The following is a 20087-nucleotide window of genomic DNA, read 5'->3' on the forward strand; positions in this document are numbered from 1 at the left end:
AAGGTAAATTGGCTAGTGTGCTTCATTCATCCTTCCTCAGCTTGAGCACTGATGGAATTGCATTCCAGCACATCTAGATGAAAACAGAGTTTTCAAACAACTTTTGGATCCTGCCAGAATGCTCCTGAGGTCTATCCATAGGGGATGCTAAAGAATCAGGAATGAGATGGAAGGGGACAAGCCCAACGAAGTCCAGCGTTTTCTCTGCTACATTGTTCTCAACTCAACATGCAGCACAAAAGGTGGTGTCCTCCCCCTTGCTGACATGGCCATGTAGTTCTCTGCACCATTGTTTTGTCTCCTATGCAGCTGGAGACACACATGTTCTCTCCTGCGATCAAATGCATACTAAGCCCATGGCGCAAACCTTCACCTTGATGTTTCTCTTGCTGGACATGATGCTTGTGGTTGCATCTTTCAAAATCTGTGCTTTCAACATACGAAGCTTTGGACAAGCGAAGGCAGCCAACCAGAGGGTGATGAGAGCTCTTGTCCAGGTGAGTTTATGATGAAACTAGTGGGGTGGACGATGAAGTGGTGACAACAGTGCACTGAGAGTGGCTGGTACTCAACCGAGATTCAGAAGTGATCGAGGGACAGCTGGAGCAGTGAAGGGCAGAAATGGACAAGCCCTCTTTGAGGCATGGGAGTTACAGGGTTGCCTTGTCACTCTCTCAGCCCAACCCACCACACGGTCGCAATTGTGTGTGTGGGGGGGGGAAGGTGTGTGTATGCTATGTTGATATCCTAATGAAAGGTGATGTATGAATCTAGCCAGGGACATGCAGTGAGGGGAGGCAGGGGGGTTCCACCACAAATGCGCGAACGACAAAAGCGCGCCTGACTAAACCGCGGTGACAAAACTGCGCTGACAAAACCGTGCGACGAATGAGCGCCGAATGAGCCCGGAAGCACGCCGACAACAGCGCGGCGACAGAAGCGCGCTAACCCTAAACCTAACCCTAAACCTAACCCTAAACCTAACCCTAAACCTAACCCTAAACCTAACCCTAACCCTAAACCTAACCCTAAACCTAACCCTAAACCTAACCCTAAACCTAACCCTTAACCTAACCCTAACCCTAACCCTAACCCTAACCCTAACCCTAACCCTAACCCTAACCCTAAACCTAACCCTAAACCTAACCCTAAATCTTACCTTAAATTAAATCGCGCTTCTGTCGGCGCGCTGTTGTCGGCGCGGTTTTGACATCACGGTTTTAGCGCCGCGGTTTTGTCGGCGCGCTTATGACGTTCGCGCTTTTGTTGGGTCACGGGCAGGGGAGGCAGAGCCTCACCACTGTCATCATGAAAAGAAAAAAAATGTAAAAGGAAAAAGGCTGAGCTAGTTGCTGCCAGAGTCACCATGGATGACTCTGCTTAGTGCTTAACTGTTTAAAAAAGCCTCTAAAAAAGCGCCCTCTACAGGAGGAGGCAGGAGAACGAGGTGCCTCATCTAGTCTGACTTTTATGATCACTCGAGCAGAGTTAAACAAGGGTCAAAAGCCGAAAAATTCCTGACGTAGATGAGGCATGGCGTTCTCCTGCCTCCTGTAGAGGGCGTTTCTTTAGAGGCTTTTTAAAACAGTTAAGCAGAGTCATCCACGATGACTCTGGCAGCAACTAGCTCAGCCTGACCTCAGCTCTTGCCTTTTTCCTTTTACATTTGTTTTCTTTTCATGATGGCAGGCAAGAAGAGTTGAGATCCTCTCTGAAACAGTTGGAAAAGGTACGTGTAGGTCAGAGGGAGGAATTCAAACTCCATCCTCCTGCTGCAACTGTCTGTGTCTGTGTGTGTGTGTTTGAGAGAGGGGGGAGGGAGGGAGAGAGGGAGGAAGGAGGGGAAGGGATAAGAAAAAGAAAGAAGGAAACTTATTTAGCAAAGGAGGACAACAAATGCTGTCACTTTAAATTGGAACTAAGCATGCCTGGCTGTGGAATTCTGGGAGTTGAAGTCCACAAGTCTAAAACAATTGCTGCCTCACCAGCCATAAACCTCACCGCACGTCACTGAATCTAGCAAAGAAACAGAAGTGTTCTCATCCAATGTGGTTGTGACAGAAGTCAGGCACAGGCTATCCAAGTATATGAACAAAAAGGGGAAATGCCACAGTTCCTCCATTAATTGGGAAATACCACATCTTAAAATAAAAAATTGAAACCCACTTCCGTTAAAGTAGAAAGCATGTAAGAAAGTGGCAGTATCTGAACAGCTAGGAAAGGTCTCTGATTCACTTTGGGTCTCTCTAGCAGAATTGGAAAGTGCTGCAACTGCTTTCATGTTTTGGTGGTTGGAGCTGTGTTTGTCAGTCTGGGGGGTGATGAGGGCCACAGTTGGAGGTATGTCTTTTGCAAAGTGACCAGGAGCAGGATTTTTCTTTTCCTCCTGTGATTTCAGAGAGAATTTGCATTTACTTTTATCTATTTTTGTCTATTTACCTGTTGGGAAATTGTTGCTATTTTTCCGCAAATGTAGGAAGAAGGGATTGGGGAGATGCAAAAATGAAATTTGGGAGTCTGGAGACGGTCTAGGACTATTTTTTTTTGTTGCCAACCTTGGAGTTGATAGTAATGAATCTATTTGATCAAAGATCAGAAGACTGCCTAGTATGACATATCAGTAAGGTGACCAGACGTCCCGATTTCAGCGTGACAATCACGCTTTATAACAATTTTTCCCGTTTCCCGCCGCATTTTAAAAAAGTCCCGATCATTTTCTGGCTTCATGTTGAAAGCCCAGTGGATTTGCTTAAGAAATCCTAACCAGGGCAAGACAAAAGACACCCTGTCTAAATTCCCTCTCTCTCTCTGTCTCAGTACTTTCATTGAAGATATTAAAACGTTAAAGCAACAAAACGGACCTCCCCCCCCCGCGCGCCGCTTTTTACCTGATTTTATAAGAAAAAAATGATCTAGTACCATAGAGCTGCAGGAAATGGCTAGAGAGGTTACTTCCTGGATTTTCCGGAGGGGAGGGACACGGAGGTTGGAGGACTGCTCCGAAAAATGGTGGCATTTTTCCCTGACTAATTTCACCATTTCAATTTGCTCAGTTCTTTGTATTAATATCTACATCATTCTGGGTTTACTTGGAATGCAAGCCTGCTGGTAAGTGGGTTTTTTTCTTTTATTTTTTAATCTATTTTAGAATAATATTTTATTTATTGTGCATAGGATTTATTAAAATAGTTTTATTCTGTGTGGATTTAAGTTAAGAACTCCCTGTTATTAAGCTTTCCTCAATTAATCTCTGAGTAGATTCCCACCAACTTCAAGATCCCAAGGGCACATCTTGGAAGCTACACCTTTACTTAGTTTATAGATGATGCCTTTCCTTAAATATGAAAATAAATACATTTATTGCTCAAATGTGTACATCTCAATAGAAATGACTCTCAGGGGTGACAACAATCCACTAAAATAATAATATAAAACAGTAATTACAAAAACAGGAGCAACTATTATGAAAATTATTATTAAAAAATAAAGAATAAAAATGGAGTTATTAAGTATATTAATTGCAGCAACCACAATACAATACCTCGGTCCTTCTTTTCATTAAACTAGACATACCCAATTCCAAGGAATTAAAAGACGCTTGCTCCTGGGGAGGAAAGCTATGGCAAATCTAGACAGCATCCTAAAAAGCAAGGTGACCAGATTTTCAATAAAGAGGGACACCTTTGACTGGGGGTGGGAGCTTGATTAAAAATTTTATACGGAGCAACAAAAATTTTCATACAACGCAAAAATAGTATTGTAATATTTTTTTTTATTTCAACATAACTACAATTTACAAATATAAATTGTAACTGTTGCCAAACATCAAAATTTTGATCACGTGACCATGAAGATGCTGCAATGGTCGCTAAGTGTGAAAATGGTCGCTAAGTGTGAAAAATGGTCATCAGTCACTTTTTTCAATGCCATTGTAACTTTGGTCACTAAGCCCATTATACCACCTTTCTTGCCACAGTTCTTAAGTGAATAATTGCAGCTGATAAGTTAGTAACATAAGTGAATCTGGTTTCCCCATTTGACTTTGTCAAAAGGTGATTATATGACCCCAGGACACTGAAATCATCATAAATATGAATCTGTTGCAAAACATCAAAATTTGATCGCGTGACCATGAGGATGCTGCAACGGTCGCTAAGTGTGAAAATGGTCGCTAAGTGTGAAAAATGGTAATCAGTCACTTTTTTCAATGCCATTGTAACTTTGGTCACTAAGCCCATTATATCACCTTTCTTGCCACAGTTCTTAAGTGAATAACTGCAGCTGGTATTTTGGATAGAATCTTTTTTTAAATTGTCTTAGACTATTTAAAAAAAGATTCTATCCAAAATACAAAATACCAGCTGCAGTTATTCACTTAAGAACTGTGGCAAGAAAGGTGGTATAGTGACCAAAGTTACATTGGCATTGAAAAAAGTGACTGATGACCATTTTTCACACTTAGCGACCATTTTCACACTTAGCGACCGTTGCAGCATCCTCATGGTCACGTGATCAAAATTTTGATGTTTGGCAACAGTTACAATTTATATTTGTAAATTGTAGTTATGTTGAAATAAAACAAATATTGCAATACTATTTTTGCGTTGTATGAAAATTTTTGTTGCTCCGTATAAAAAATTTTAATCAAGCCCCCCCCCCCCCCCCCCCCGGTCAAAGGTGTCCCTCTTTACCAATCTGAAAATCTGGTCACCTTACATATCAGTCATACTAAGCTAACCCAAATAATTTCTTCTTTTAACAAGATTAGCATGTTCTAATTCTTCTCAATGACTGATCAATGAACCATGAGATATAGCATCATGAAAAATTGGAAGAGGGAGTGAGGAGACTGGGAAAAGAATGGAGGGGAGGAAAGATATAAACAATCAGGAGACCAGAGACAAGGCAGCTGGCAGTCTATTTTATAAACAGCAACTCATCACAGATAGTGAGAAATTCAGGAAGACGCACTTGAACTCATTCAAAGAGACTGTTTTAGCGAACTCAGAATAAATAAGGGTTGGGAATTCCTCTTACGGTTTCCAAGGCTTTGCATGTTTCCCAACACCAGCATTGAAGACACTGTTCAGAAACCTTGTTAAGGTGGCGGGCTGAACCGAGGTAGGCCTCAAGCCTGAACCAGACTAGGGTTTCATGATATTAAGCTTTAACTGTTCATATAGAAATTGCAAGCTTTACTTTTAGGACATAGTGTGGTTAGACACAGGTTAGAAGGAAATCTGTACATGAAATATGCTGAGGCAAAACATCTATTTTAGCCCATTTGCTGGCTTGGCTGTTAAGGACCCAGATTGTTGGGGGCAATATGCTGACTCTGTAAACCGCTTAGAGAGGGCTGAAAGCCCTATGAAGCAGTATATAAGTCTAACTGCTATTGCTATTGCTATTAATCTGTTTGGTAGACATATATTGTTAGTTCCTCAAAATATGAGCTATGCATATCCGTTAGCTGATCCATGTATTATGACATCCTGTAGACATACTTCCTGTAACTCAAGGGCAACTCTTGAGGGGTGTTTCCAAAATTAACAGATGGCTTTAGCTGAAAGCGATAAACTATATAAGGAATTTCCTGACTTTCACTCATGGTTCAGGCCATTGTTTATTCTGAACCTGCGCAAATAAACTTTCCTTCTCTGAAGAGCTGAGGTGGCGCAGTGGTTAAATGCAGCACTGCAGGCTACTGCTAGATCAGCAGTTCAGCGGTTCAAATCTCACCGGCTCAGGGTTGACTCAGCCTTCCATCCTTCCGAGGTGGGTAAAATGAGGACCCGGATTGTTGGGGGCAATATGCTGACTCTCTGTAAACCGCTTAGAGAGGGCTGAAAGCCCTATGAAGCGGTATATAAGTCTACTGCTATTGCTATTGCTATAAGAGCTGGCTTGTGTGTCCCATCTTTTCTACAACATTGTGATCTTTTCTTCCTTGAACTAGCCCACCTGTGCTAGGCTTGACAGCCTCTATCACTTATGGGAGAGCAGATTGTTATTTAGTATTGGCCACTGATGCTTTAATCTTCCAAGCAGCAATGCCAGATTCGCTTGCAAATAACGTAGAGCAGTGTTTTTGAAACTTAGCAACTATAAAATGTGTGGACTTCAGAATTCCCGAGATGCTTTGGTGAGCATCTCGAGTCATGAGAATGGACATAACAATAACAAGGGCATCTTTTTTTCTGACTTCCAGATCCTGTCTCGCTGTGATATCTCTGCTGTGCAAGAGGTGCGTGATTCCAAGGGACTGGCTATTCAGGCACTACTCCAGAAGCTCAATAGGTACTACCGGTAGCAAACAATTCTAATCATAATGTACCGCAAAATAAGGTGATTTGCAGACAATAACCCAATAGGGTGAAAGTACAGGATCACACTTCGAGTAGTGCACCAAAGAAAAAAAAGCATTAGAATCTGTAGCACTGATATTGTACCTATTATCCATATGGATTGTTTTAATGTTTTAATTCTTCCATCTTCTACATCTGACCTGCAGTCTTATTCCATTCCCCATAACTCTATTCCTAGGAGTGAGATGGCTGCTTCTAAGTTCTGAGGTTTGTGTGTTATCAAGGTCAGCACATCCTTATTTAATGAATTGTAGCCTTTGTACATCCAAAGGAAGAAACTTATAGAATGTTCTTCTGAGATGTCACTGCCACTGTGGCCAATCCTTAAACGCTATGTGTATTTTACCTGGGATGAAAATGTATCTTGGAATTCGTCTGTATGCAGTGAAATTATATTGTATTGATTCTAAAACAGGTAGAAAGCAACCATAGCTTTTGGGACAAAGTGTTTTTCCTGTAAATATTAGTTTAGAATCAGAGAAAAGAGAAATCACCACCAACTGTTTTATCTCTTTTTTTGGGAGAGGTAATAGGCCATTTCCCTTAAACCTGGAACCAACTATACAGACTCAGCAGGAACATGGCATCACTGATTTCCTCTTTTCCCGTCCCGCACATGGCAGGTATGATCCTTCTCATCACTACAACTGTCTAGAGAGCAAGAGACTTGGAAGAAGCAGCTACAAGGAGCAGAATGTCTTTATATATCGGTAATAATATCTGTGGATCTGGAAATAGCATTATACCAGAACTTCCAGTACCAAAGCCAACACTGGCTGAAGTATCTTCAGAAAGCTATTGTAACTGCTAACAAACTTTATCCCGTACTAGCTGATAACCTGGTGTTGTCCAGGTATTTATTTATAGGGAGAAAAGGGCAGGACCAAACGTAATTTCTAATGTTGGATTTTCTCCCTTATCAGAGGGAGCCCCCTTGTGGAGTACTATGAAGCTGTTAACAGGCAACTCCACTGTGCTATACATTAGAAGCCATTTTATGGCAGTACAGTAGAAGCCATTTTAAGGCACAACAGGCTATAACCTAACAGAACACCCCCCCCCCCCCCACACACACAGTGGTGTTAGGGATGTCTTACCCCCACAGTATTTTTTTTCCAGAGAGTAAGTCATTTGTGTGTCAAGTTTGGTTGAAATTGTTTGAGGCGTTCAAGAGTTATGTTGGAACACATACACACTCACAGCCATTTTTTATATATAGATATCAACATTTAAATACCAGTCTTTATTCCTCAATATCTCTGTCCTGCCTATGATTTATCTTCCCGGTAATTTGTTTGTGATTGATTATGAGCCATCAAATTTATGTCATCTCTTAATGATCACATAAATGTAGGTAGATTTTCTCTAGGATCTGTCCCCAATTTGGTCCTTCAAAAGAACCTCAGGCCATACAATAACAATAATTGTCCAAGGGGATTTGGGAAAGGGTGTCTCAAATCTAAAGTCATCTTCATATATGATATAATGGTAAGTTCTCTGATAAAAAAATCAGATAACAGTTGTGTAAACAGGCAACTACAAGCATTTCATTACCATTGAAAAATCTCTTCTCTGGATTACAGGAAAGTTAGTTAAAGGAAACTAGAAAAGTCCTAAGGAAAGTAGGGCGTGAATTGGTTCTCAACAGAAAATAGTACAATTACTGAAATGTCTTATATTCCTTTCATTTCAATAAACCTTGTTAAAAAAGATTCTGCGAGAACCATGCTTGGATGGAAATACTTTTGAGTTTGAGGCAAATGTCAAAAGCCTGACATACCAAGGAAACTAACACCAGAGGAAGAGTCCATACTTAAATGAACCTTCTGGATAATGAACCTTCATGGGGACACAATCTTTTTACCCTAATTATTTTTCTCACTGACAGTCAGGATGCTGTATCAGTTACGGCTTGGTGCCAAGTTGGAGATGAGGATGCCAGAGATTTTGCTAGGGGACCCTTTGCTGTGCGTTTCCATTCTCCATACACAGGTAAGCTTTAATTGTTCTGTTCATAGGTCTAAGAACTTGTTCTGGGTAAGAACTTCTTAAGTCCAGGACCTCAGTGGCCATCTAGCTAAATATGGCAAGAGGAAAAAAATATCGGGGACTGAAATCCTTGGATTTAGTAACCCCAGCTTTCCAGCTCTGAGGCAGATATATAGCACACGATTGTAAGAAATATAACCCAGTCAATATGGTGGGAACTGTGCCTGAGTTTTGTGGCTAATTGTTCTCTCCACTCTAAAGAGCACTAACTAATAATGGAACAGTTAGTAGGGTTACAGGCAGACGTGGGTTCCTACCAATTCGCACCTATTCGGTAGAACCGGTTCGTCAAATCTACCGAACCGGTTAGAAGAGGTTCCACCAGTGGACTCAGAAAGCAGGCCACACCTACAGAAGAGATTCCAAACTTTTTTGAAACCCACCACTGGTCCTTGGATATGATTATTCTACACTATCATGCTCATATTTATAAAACTCAGTGCCTCTGTGAAAGGTAAGGATGACTACTGCGTTTGTGGTGCAACCAGAACATTGCGTGTGTTGAAGTTGTTTTAATGCAAACCAAAGATGCCTTTTAAAAAACAGGTTTACATCATATTCTTATGCATGCCAGTGCTGTGTGTGAGGTAATTTAAGGTGGTTCTGACAAGTGTCGTCGTCATCTTCATATCCGGTCACATGGGCGGCAAGCCACTCCCATCCAGTCACATGGGTGGCAAGCCACTCCCACAAAGGAGGCCACACCCACAGAGGAGGTTTGAACAATTTTTAAAACCCACCACTGGTTACAGGCAGGATGTTTTGTATCCTGTGCTTTAAGAAAGTACATTGGAGTAATAATTCAGCCTCCAATCTTGACTGAGAACATCCTAGTAGGTTTTTTTTGGACCTGTATTGATGATTTAGAGTTATTAAATGGAAGAGCTTAATATAAATCTAAAGTGCAATGTATAATATTCTTGAAGTATAAATACTGAATGTCCATAATTATTTGCAAACAACGAAAAGGACCAAAACAGCACAAGACACAATTGTGCCATGACATATGTTTGTTTTGGGTCCAATTTTTGTCGCCATAAGGAAGTCCTTCCAAGGTGCTTGGAAGTATACTGCTTTTTTTTTATGCCTTCACCTGTTGACTGCCATAGTCCCTGCAAGCTTCTTGGCAAAGTTTTCAGGAGCGGTTTCCCTTCTGTTGCTTCCTACAACTGAGACGAAGTGACTGGCCCAAGGTCACCCAGTTGGCTTTTGCTAAGGCGAGAACTAGTTTTTAGCTTGGTTCCTTAATCACTACACCAAGCCAGTCTCTGCAAGCGTATTGGTAGATGTGGATAAATAAATCCTGATCAGCTCATGCTGTCTGTATTGCTATCACCTCTACACAGTTGCTTCAGACTTTGTGCTACTCTTGCACCATACCTGTCCTCGGGAAGCTGCCCGTGAGCTTGACCTGCTGTTTGAAGTATGCATGGAGCTAATGCATTGGTGGAAAACGGAGGTACATTCTGGGAGTAAGAAGGTAGATAGATTGTGAACTAGATGAGCCAACAATGTTTCCAATCTTCTTTCCTGCCCCACCTCTACAGAATGTGATGGTGCTGGGAGACCTGAATGCAGGTGGTGCCTACGTCCCAATGAGCGCGTTGGCCAGGATCCGCCTGCGCAATCACCCTGCCTTTCATTGGCTGATCAGCGATGAAGAAGACACCACCGTCAGCCACCGAACTTGCTGTTCTTATGACAGGTACTAAACTGAAGCATTCAAGTTGAACCATCTGGTTTCTCCAAAATGTTTTCAACCGTGACCCGACAAATGCGCGCACGATAAAAACGCACCGGCAAAACTGCGGTGAGAAAACCGCGACGTCGAAATCGCGTCCACAACAGCGCGCCGACAAAACCGCGATTAGGATTAAGGTAAGGGTTAGGGTTAGGTTTAGGGTTATTATGTTGTTTTTGCGTTGTTTGTTGAAGGCGTGCTTTTGTCGGCGCGCTGTTGTGGGCGCGATTTTGACGTCGCGGTTTTCTCACTGCGGTTTTGTCGGCGCGCTTTTGTCATGCGTGCATTTGTCGGTGAACTGTTTTCAACATCCCTATCAATGTCATTAGTAACACCGACCGAGTGGCTGTTGTGTTTTCCTCCCAAAAATTCGGCTAACGTTCCATCAATCAGGCTGGGGGGGCAAAATTTATACCCCTCAGACAGGGTCCGCAACTTGGGAGTCCTCCTGGATCCACAGCTGAGTTTTGACCACCATTTGTCGGCTGTGACCAGGGGGGCATTTACCCAGGTTCGCCTGGTGCGCCAGTTGCGGCCCTACCTGAGCCGGGAGGCTCTCACAACAGTCACTCGAGCCCTTGTGATCTCTAGGCTGGAATACTGCAATGTGCTCTACATGGGGCTGCCCTTGAAGAGCATCCGGCGACTTCAGCTAGTTCAGAACGCGGCCGCGCGAGTGATCATGGGCGCACCACGGTTCGCCCATATAACACCGATCCTCCGTGAGCTGCGCTGGCTACCTGTTGATCGTCGGGTGCACTTCAAGGTCTTACTTACCACCTATAAAGCGCTCCATGGTAGTGGATCTGGCTATCTGAGAGACCGCCTCCTGCCAATTACCTCCCTGCGTCCCATCAGATCGCACAGGGTAGGCCTCCTCCGAATTCCATCCGCCAGTCAGTGCCGACTGGCGACTACGCGGAGGAGAGCCTTCTCAGTTGCAGCTCCGACGCTATGGAACAACCTCCCCGTGGAGATCCGTACCCTCACCACAGTCCAGGCCTTCCGCACAGCCCTCAAGATCTGGCTATCCCGTCAGGCCTGGGGATAGGATTTATTCTCACCCCGCCCGAATGTTGAGTGAATGTTGTGTTTTTATGGTTAATTTTTTTTACTCACGTTTTTTTTTCTTTTAAGTCTTGTCTTGCAGTCCCTTCCCCCCATTGTTGTAAGCCGCCCTGAGTCCCCTCAGGGAAAAGGGCGGCATATAAATGTTCAATAAAATCTAAAATCTAAATCTAAAATCTAACATGATAGGGTTGCTCTATTGAGTAATCTATTGAACTAAGGTTAGAAATGCAGGCAGAACACTTCTGAATCCCTTCCCCAGGCAGGCCTACCAGTCCTCCAGGAATGTTACAATGTTCTGCTTCCTGACACAAACCAGCCACCTGTATAGTACCCCAATAATCTTTCTGAAACCTGGAAACGGAGCCCAGTTGTCACTGTTTTCCTCTCAGAATCATAGTTCATGGAGAAGAATTACTCTCTGCTGTTGTGCCCGGATCAGCCAAGCCATACAATTTCACAAAGGCATTTAGATTGTCTGAAGAAGAGGTGAGTAGGCTTGATTATTCTCTCTCGTTAAAAAAAAAAGGAATATTTATCTATGGCAAGCCTAAAGAACTCAAGATTCTCCCATTTTTATAGGCCTTAGAAATCAGTGATCACTACCCTGTGGAGGTGAAGCTGAAGCTTGCTCCAAAGACCCAACAGGAACTCTAAGTTCTCCACTGGCCTATTAGATAAAGTGAAGGGAAATGGGGAAAGTAAGTACGGTAATCTTTAACCTATAGTAGGTCCCTACCATCAATTGCAGTGATGGCATTATCTAACCATCTCATCCTCTGCTGTCCCCTTCTCCTTTTGCCTTCAATCTTTTCCAACAGAGTCCTCTCTTCATTAGGTGGCCAAAATATTTGAGCTTCAGCTTCTGCCCTTCTAAAGAACAGACTGGTTGATTACAACTAATTTGATCTCTTTTAAGTGCAAGGGACTCATCTTGCACACAGCCTTCCTTATGATCCAACTCTCACAGCCATACATTTACTACTGGGGAAACCATAACTTTGATTATATGGACTTTTGCTATGTCTACTTTTTAATACGTTTGGGAAAATTTCCCCAAAATTTGGAAATTTCCCCTATTTTCCAGGAAGTGATGGGACCGAATGCCATGATCTTAAGTTTTGAATGCTGACTTTCAACCCAACTTCCTTCATTAAAAAAGAACAAAAGCTGGCTTGAAATTCAACATTAAAAAGGCTAAGACTACCAACACCTTCATGGCTCACTTCCTTGTTGCGTTGAAGAGGTTTGTGCAGCTCAATGAAGCTGAGCTATGCCATGGAGGGCCACCCAAGACGGACAGGTCATAGTGGAGAGTTCTGATAAAACGTGGTTGGTTGGAGAAGAAAATTTCAACTTATTCTAGGATCCTTGCCAAGAACAGTTATGGACAGTAATATCAAATTTACCCCTAACAACCATCAATCGCTTAAAACATCCTATTCTGAAGGAAGTTTTTCAAACTAAACAAACTACATACTCAATTTAATGACCAGCAAACTCCATAGTCTATATAGAAAGTAGCTAATTACACTGATATGTGTTAGGGTTAGATTGTGTTGTGGCCTAGCAGGAGTCATTGGAGCTGCCACCAGACTCCGACAGCAAGGGGCCCTATGAGTCAGCTCTGGAGGACCCTGGACAGGATTCCGACTCCAAGCAGGGCACAGAGGCTGGTTGGCCACCAGGAGGAGGCTGAGCCTTGGACCAGTGGGGAGGAGGCAAGAGAGAGTGATCTGGATGCCAGCAGTGAGTTGTTCCTGCATGCCCGGCACTGAAGAGCTAATAGGCGTCAGGAAGAGTTGCGCAGTTACAGGAGGTAATTGCACTCAGCTGGTGGTCATTAGGCTCCTCTCCAAACTATAAAAGGACTGCTTGTGCACATGCTCCTTTTGCAGAAGTCAACGCAGGAACTAATGTTGGAGAACATTAATGTGAGCTTGGCAGGCTGGATTGCTGCCACGGCTTATCTGTGCTGGATTGCTGCCCAAGTTTCTCTGTGCCGGTTTGCTGCCAAGGACCTGTCTGTCTGATAATTAAATGCCGTAACTTATCTTTGGCTCAGAGTGTGCTTTGGTGTGGAACGAGGGGGGTCAGAACAGATTGGTAAATGTACACGGGCATTTTAGGCTGTTTTCAGGCATTCCCACTGAAAATAATGTTCCAAAAACACAGAAGAATCCCAATTCTGAATTTTTGCCATGCAAATATTGGGCTTCTGTATGCTGATAACAGATCAAGCCAGAGAGATTTATTAATGTGAGAATTACATCTTTTCAAGATGAACCCTAACAGTAACAATCACACAGTAGGTACACGGAGCTCTTTATTTTGATGCCCTTTTCTGTTAAGAAATTAGCACAGTGGTCCTCTAATTACATCAGACTCTCATGCTGCATGCAAGGCACGCCATTTATCTAAAGGACCCCTGTTGGGTATGTATTTAACTCCACAGCCGTCAGGGATGAGGCGCTTCTCAGACACCATATCCTCAAACATATCAGCATTGAATTTGGTGAAGCCCCATTTCTTAGAAATATGGATCTGGAAAAAGGAAGGAGAGAAAATAAATGAGAAGAATGGCCAGGAATCCAATCTGTGCAGAAAAGGCAGCCTCTATAACTATCTTCAAAGAGTCACAAATGCCTACATTCTCATTCCATCTAGAGGCCGTTACCATAACATACGAACAAGGCAGGGAAAGAATGGAGAACATGTCTCTTGGATTGCTTCCCAACCCCTTTATCAGCAGTGGACATAGGAGGCTTCTCTATTTTCTTCTCTGTGCTGAACTACCGGGTTTCCCCGAAAATCTGACATGTCCTGAAACTAAGGCCATGTGGTGGGCCAAAATATAAAGCCTCCCCTGAAAATAAGCCCTAGTGAAGGGGTGGGTTTACCCAGAACAGGGGGGCAGCCCTTCCCCTCCCCAGTCACCTCAGGGCTTCTTGGCCCCTTAATCAGATCAGCTGGGCCACTCCATTCACAGAACAGCTGATTCGCGGGTGCCGCTCAGGCCTCGGCCTCCAGCAAACACCAGTCGCTTTTTCAGCCAATTGCGGCTGCAAAAGAAGCCGGAGGCCAAGCAACACAACCCAAATGCCTCACACCCTCCTTGCCTAACAGTGACAGTCACAGCTCGCAATTCCATCCAAGGCATAAAAATCAATATACCTGGAACATCGGAAGAAGCCCTGCGAAGAGACGCTGCTGCCGAAGTGCAGGAAACCCCCCCCCCAACCTGCAGATCGTCCTTTCAAAGAGGAGTTTCACCAGGATGAAGGCGACACAAACACCGCCTTCAGCCACCTCTTCGTCCTGGTGAAACTCCTCTTTGAAAGGACGATCAGCAGGTTGGGGGGGGGGGGGGAGATTTCCTGCACTTCAGCAGCAGCGTCTCCTCGCAGGACTTCTTCCAATGTCCCAAGTGTATGGATTTTAATGCCTACAGGAGGTCGCTTCTCACCTGCATATTCACACTGAAGGCTCGAAATGGGGCGTTTTTGCAAATGGCTTGAAAATGGGGAGGGAGATATTCCTGCCTCTCTCCCTGTTCTGAAGGTCAGCATAGACTGAGAACAGGATAAGAGGCGAAATCCCCCCTCCCCATTTCCAAGAGGTTTGAAAAACGCCACATCTCAAGCCTTCACATTATCCAGGATTGAAGGCATGCGGGAGGGAGGATTTGGTCTCTTATCCTGTTTTCAGTCTGTGACCTTCAGAACAGGGGCAGAGGCAGGAATATCCCCCTCCATATTTTCAAACGGTTTGCAAAAACCTTCCGAGCCTTCAGCATATTCCAGGATTGCAGGATTGGAATGAGGCATTTTTGCAAATGGTTTGAAAATGGGGAGGGGAAATTTTCCTTCCTCTTACCCTGTTCTGAAGTTCAGCACAGGCTCAGAACAGGATAAGAGGCAAAATCCCTTTTCCTGGCAATTGTTCTTTCCTTGGGATCTCAGCGCAGACACCCCCCCCCCCCCAATGCTCTATCCGACGCTGCTTCTGCGCAGAGTTCCCAAGGAAAGAATGGTGTGTATGTGTGTGTGAGAAAGAGATCCCTAACCTCCTACCCCTCCCAAGGCAGCCACATCCCTCCACTAACCTGCTTTCCTGCTCCATTCCCCACTGCCATGTGCAGGGCAAGAAAAATAGTTTGTGGGACTACTTCCAACTTCGCAAGATCTTTTTTTTTTTTTTTTGGCGAGAACTTGGAAGGTATTTTCTGGTATTTTTTTTACCATAGGCACACAGTCTACTTTTCTTGTCCTGCACGTGGAGCGGAGAATGGAGCTGGAAAGCAAGTTAGTGAAGGGATGTGGCTCCTTGGAGTGTGTGTGTGTGTGTGTGTGTGTGTGTGTGTGTGTGTGTGCGTGTTCGTTCATTCTGCCAGGAAGAGCACCCCCCCCCAGGCCAGAGCAGCACAGTCAGCTGTTCCGCGGCCAGCCTGCAGGGCAGGTGAATGCCAGGATGCAAGGAGGACTTGGGTCATTGTGGCCACAGGCAAGCAGGTGGTGGGACGGAGAGGGTGGGCCTGGTGGGCTTCCTGCTTCCTGCACCTGAAAAATAATAATCCCTCCCACTCCAATAAGCCCAAGGCCATATTTGGTGGGTCAAAAAATAATAAGACCCTGTCTTATTTTCAGGGAAACACGGTATATGTGTGTTTCCCACATACTTCATCTGAATGCTACAGTGTATTTGTGTACTTGGAAACAGCCAGCTCTGGATCATGTGAGCAGAAGAGGTGAGAAAAGAGGGATATGAATAGCATTTAGACTTAGATACCGCTTCACAGTGCTTTGTAGCCCTCTATAAGCGGTTTACACAATGGACCAAATTGTCAGCAATCTAAGCCTCTGCTGGCTGGGGAACTCTGGGAGTTGAAGTCCACACATCTTAATTTTGCTCAGATTGAGAAACATTACCATCCTCCCATACAGATCCACTGGGAACATTACTTTTCGCTGCACTCCCCAGCCAGACTTAGGCAATGTCACTATGTTTCTCCCCCTATTTCTGCACTCCCATTTATTCCAATTGTATTCACTATTCAGAAGTATCCTGCCAACAAATAAGAAGCCCAAGTCCAGGAGGTGATTTATTTCCAACACTCAAATGGGTTTGGAAAGAAAAAAAAGGAACCCTTATGGAACTGACAGATCTATTTGGATTATGGAGGCATAAGTGTTAACAAATCAGATTTGCAACGCAGTGACATGATCTCCCAAGCAAACCGAGATATTTTAACGTATTTACAAAACCTACCTTCTGACGCCCGGGAAATTTGAATTTGGCTCTGCGCAGCGCTTCAATAACATGCTCCTTGTTTTGCACCTTGGTGCGGATGGACATGATGACTTGGCCAATGTGGACACGGGCCACAGTGCCCTGAGGCTTGCCAAAAGCACCACGCATTCCAGTCTGGAGCCTAGTAAGAAGCCAAAGCATAATTTACAATTTGTACATTGCACTGATGCTGGTGACCGCAACAAACTACCAATCAAGCTTTTTTAGTGTGATTTCTCAACACTGAAGCCAACCGCTCACATTCTACTTGTTGCTATACTTGATTAATATATGTTCCCAAGGTCCCTTAAGGTGCTCTGTACAACCGACAGAGCACGTACACAACCAAGGGAATTGTTGTGTGCAGACAGTGCACACCAGCCGCTGATAGCAACAGTGGTTGGTCGGCTTAATTGACTGCAACTTCATTCTCATACTTTCACACATGCCAGACACACCAAAACTTGTTCTGTAACCCATTCTTCACCTGTCAGCTCCAGCACATGATAACATTTTGTTGATGCGAATGACATGGAAGGGGTGCAGGCGCACACGGATGTGAAAACCGTCCTTGCCACAACTCTTCACCATGTATTTGTTGGCACAGATACGAGCAGCTTCTAGAGCTAAAAAAACAACACAAGGTATAAATATGGCAGATTACAAACCAGTAGCATTCAAGCAAATAGGCTGTACTATCTTCTACTTACCTTCTGATGACAATTGCTCATATTCATCTGACACCATGTGCCCACAGAGTGGGAACTCATCAACCTTGGCCTTTTTCCTGCCCAGATCAAATATCCTGATCTTGGGATCTGAAAAAAAAAAAAGGGGGGGGGGGGAATAAACATTCTTATGAGGTCATATTGAAATAAATGAGCATCGATTTCTGATATTATCAATTGTGAAATTACTGACTAAATTAGGAACCAATATTTTGATGAGGCAACTGGGTCCTTTTAGCCAGAAAAGGATCAGAATCAATATTAAATGGCTCTCCAAAATTACAGATATGCATTATTATTACATAGATTTTTAAATACTATTTAAATCCAAGAAATGTTAACGTTCTACTTACCAGGAACACCCCTGCAGAAGCGGGACTTAGGATAAGGCTTATTCTTGCAGTATCGATAACTAGAGAAAAATAAAAGTCGTGAGTAGGAAACTATAGTTCCTTGATTTAAATAAATTGGTGCTATCCTCTTTTGGTGAAATACAAATTGAGAGCTATTCTTTAGTAGGGTGGTCTTAACAATTTCCAATTAATCAATCTTACTGAAATGGAGCAGCAGGGGAGATCAAGAAACTGGCTTTAGAGGTAACCATATCATATCACCCTTCTAGTACAAAGCCATTTATTGATCTGAAGAAAAGTGGCAGAGATATAGCAGAGAACTGCTTCCTGCAGCACATACTTGCATTTTTATATTAATCAAAATGGAACAAAATGTTCCAGCCCTCTTGGCAATTTGTTCACTTGCCACTGGAAAGTTTATGCTTTATTTCCAGGTAAGTTCTTTTTGCTGGTACCTACTCTGTGACGACTTCAATTCAAAGCTGCCCTGCATCATGAAGCAAAAGACTAGAAATGTAAAATAATGGATAATCCTGAAATTTGCTATCCAGTACCATCTATTGATACTCTTACATGTCACACTGAATGGTAGAGGGAAACTGTTAATCGGTCAGTGTTTCTGTGATTGGCAAAGTTCTGACAGGTGGATAAAACTTGTGGATTTAGCCTTCTCTTAAATGTCACACTGGCTATGTTCTTCACTTCACTCCTGCAAGCCTGACAGCATATTTTGTAGAGCCTGCTCACTTAGATTTCAAGTTAACCACCCTTGGAAGGGGGGGGGGGGATCCAATTTTAGAATGCTTTCTCTAAACACCCCTCCCATCAGAGAACACCAACAATGCTGCCTGGTGTAGGCTGTTGACTCCCACGAAAGCATATCCAAACCCAGTATGTTACAAAGAAGCTGTAAATCAGATCTGCAGTTTAAATGATCTCACCTTTTAAACCCATGTTACGTACACATTGCAAAAAAAGATTAGACCGTTGCTAAATGATCACACATCGATGCTATGAAGGCAATGCCAAGTACTGCTAACATATCAGAATCAGGGATAAGCATTAGAAACAACTATTCCCTTCATATCTTGCTCACAACTGACTACTACTGGGGAGAGATGCAGGGCTGAACAGCTCCTTCTCCTTATTATGGACTTTGTAATGCAAAAGTCCTTATTATGGACTTTTCTCTAAACCACGGTTAAAAGTATTACTTAGACATCCCATATCTTGGCTGCAAAAAGATTTTTGTTGCCATTAGTGACTGTCCAAATCACTGCAGCCCATATACTGCAGTTATACTAAAATCTCAAAAAAGTCCAGAAGGAATTTGCTGATTAAAGGAGGACCCAGACAACTGCTGAAGTTCCCTCTAAGACCAGTGTTTCTTAATCTCAGAGCCATTTTCCACTTTTAAAATCTATGGAGGACCTGCAAAGGGTTTTTTTTTGTTCACATGGTATATATTTGCCAGTATTTATCATCTTAATAAAACGGACGCATTTATAGAATATTTATCGGATCTTGTAAAAATTGCGAAGTTAAACCTTTCGGATATCATTTTTTTTTGGAGAATTTTTTTTATTGTTTTAATTAAACAGAAAGAAAAATAAAAAAGAATCATCTTTCGTTACACGTATGGATTGGTTACAAATATATTCCGTGTGTTTCTTCCACAGTCCTTAACATATACTTCATTCCAATCATGTTGTACATTTTAAATCAAGAAAGAAAAGTCGTGTCTTCTAATATAAATGATTCTAGATAAAAAACATGTTTAAACAACGGTAACCAAATGAAAATTATGGTACAGGGATGGTAAAATATATAACTTTTCTTTCTTGATTTAGAAATCATTTTTTTAAAATGAAAACACCGTAATTTAAAAAAAAAAGTGTGACACTTTTCCCTCCCTCAGGAAGAAGCACATCGCCTCTTCCAAAAGGAAAAAGCCAGCCACGCTCTCCCTTTGCTCGATCCCGGGGATGATCCCGGCTTCCCCAACTCACCAACGTGCTGGTCGGCGGCCCATGACTGCGGCTCTGAAAGAGAAAGAGGTACAAGTATTTCAGTCCCGGCGCTCAAAACGAGACCCGGTCTGGGGCCTAGTCAGTTTCACCCTTCCCTCAACCGCGTTACCGCCATCACACGCGTACATACCTCGCCGAGCGGAAAGAAAGTGGGGCCGCGCCTGCGCACCACTTATAAAGGTCACCGCTCTAGGATGTTCCCAGGACCATAGACAAGTGCCCACGGGATCCTATTGCTGGATTCCATAGAGGGCACCACCATAGAGAAATGGGATAGAGTTGCGAATGCTTCTCAAATGGGGTTGTGCGTTATGTTGTTGGGAAGCGGGAGGAGGGGGGGGAGGAATTATGAAGGTGGCAACACAATAGGCGTTTCCTTTGATACAGTCGGAAGATTTATGTTGTTTTATTCCATGATTTTGAACGTTGATAATATGAGCGTTAGACATCAGGAATGAGTTCGT

The 20087-nt window shown here is 43.3% G+C and overlaps 2 protein-coding genes and 1 non-coding gene across 3 annotated transcripts; 1 reads left to right on the forward strand and 2 right to left on the reverse strand.

The window, feature by feature from the left end:
• Positions 1-356: 356 nt before the first annotated feature.
• Positions 357-12186, forward strand: LOC106557141 (deoxyribonuclease gamma-like). Its single transcript, XM_087708283.1, has 8 exons — positions 357-497; positions 6209-6297; positions 6989-7075; positions 8254-8357; positions 9761-9873; positions 9962-10119; positions 11616-11712; positions 11806-12186. Exons 1-8 carry the CDS (start codon positions 357-359, stop codon positions 11878-11880), a joined length of 864 nt encoding a protein of 287 aa, XP_087564409.1. The 3' UTR covers positions 11881-12186.
• Positions 12187-13536: 1350 nt separating this feature from the next.
• Positions 13537-19772, reverse strand: RPL10 (ribosomal protein L10). The gene is made up of 7 exons (XM_014076295.2): positions 19754-19772; positions 19603-19635; positions 17594-17652; positions 17223-17330; positions 17000-17138; positions 16492-16654; positions 13537-13767 (listed from the first exon to the last, which is right to left on the reverse strand). The coding sequence occupies exons 2-7, from the start codon at positions 19623-19625 to the stop codon at positions 13612-13614; spliced, it is 648 nt and encodes a 215-aa protein (XP_013931770.2). The 5' UTR covers positions 19626-19635; positions 19754-19772; the 3' UTR covers positions 13537-13611.
• Positions 16802-16935, reverse strand: LOC148048357 (small nucleolar RNA SNORA70). The gene has a single exon (XR_015696210.1). It is a non-coding gene; the product is annotated as a small nucleolar RNA SNORA70 (small nucleolar RNA).
• Positions 19773-20087: the final 315 nt, after the last annotated feature.

The sequence above is a fragment of the Thamnophis sirtalis genome, unplaced genomic scaffold (assembly GCF_051295495.1).
Source record: "Thamnophis sirtalis isolate CommonGarterSnake01/CBP01778 unplaced genomic scaffold, rThaSir2_p1.2 scaffold_3, whole genome shotgun sequence".
In the NCBI taxonomy this organism is placed as follows: domain Eukaryota; kingdom Metazoa; phylum Chordata; class Lepidosauria; order Squamata; family Natricidae; genus Thamnophis; species Thamnophis sirtalis.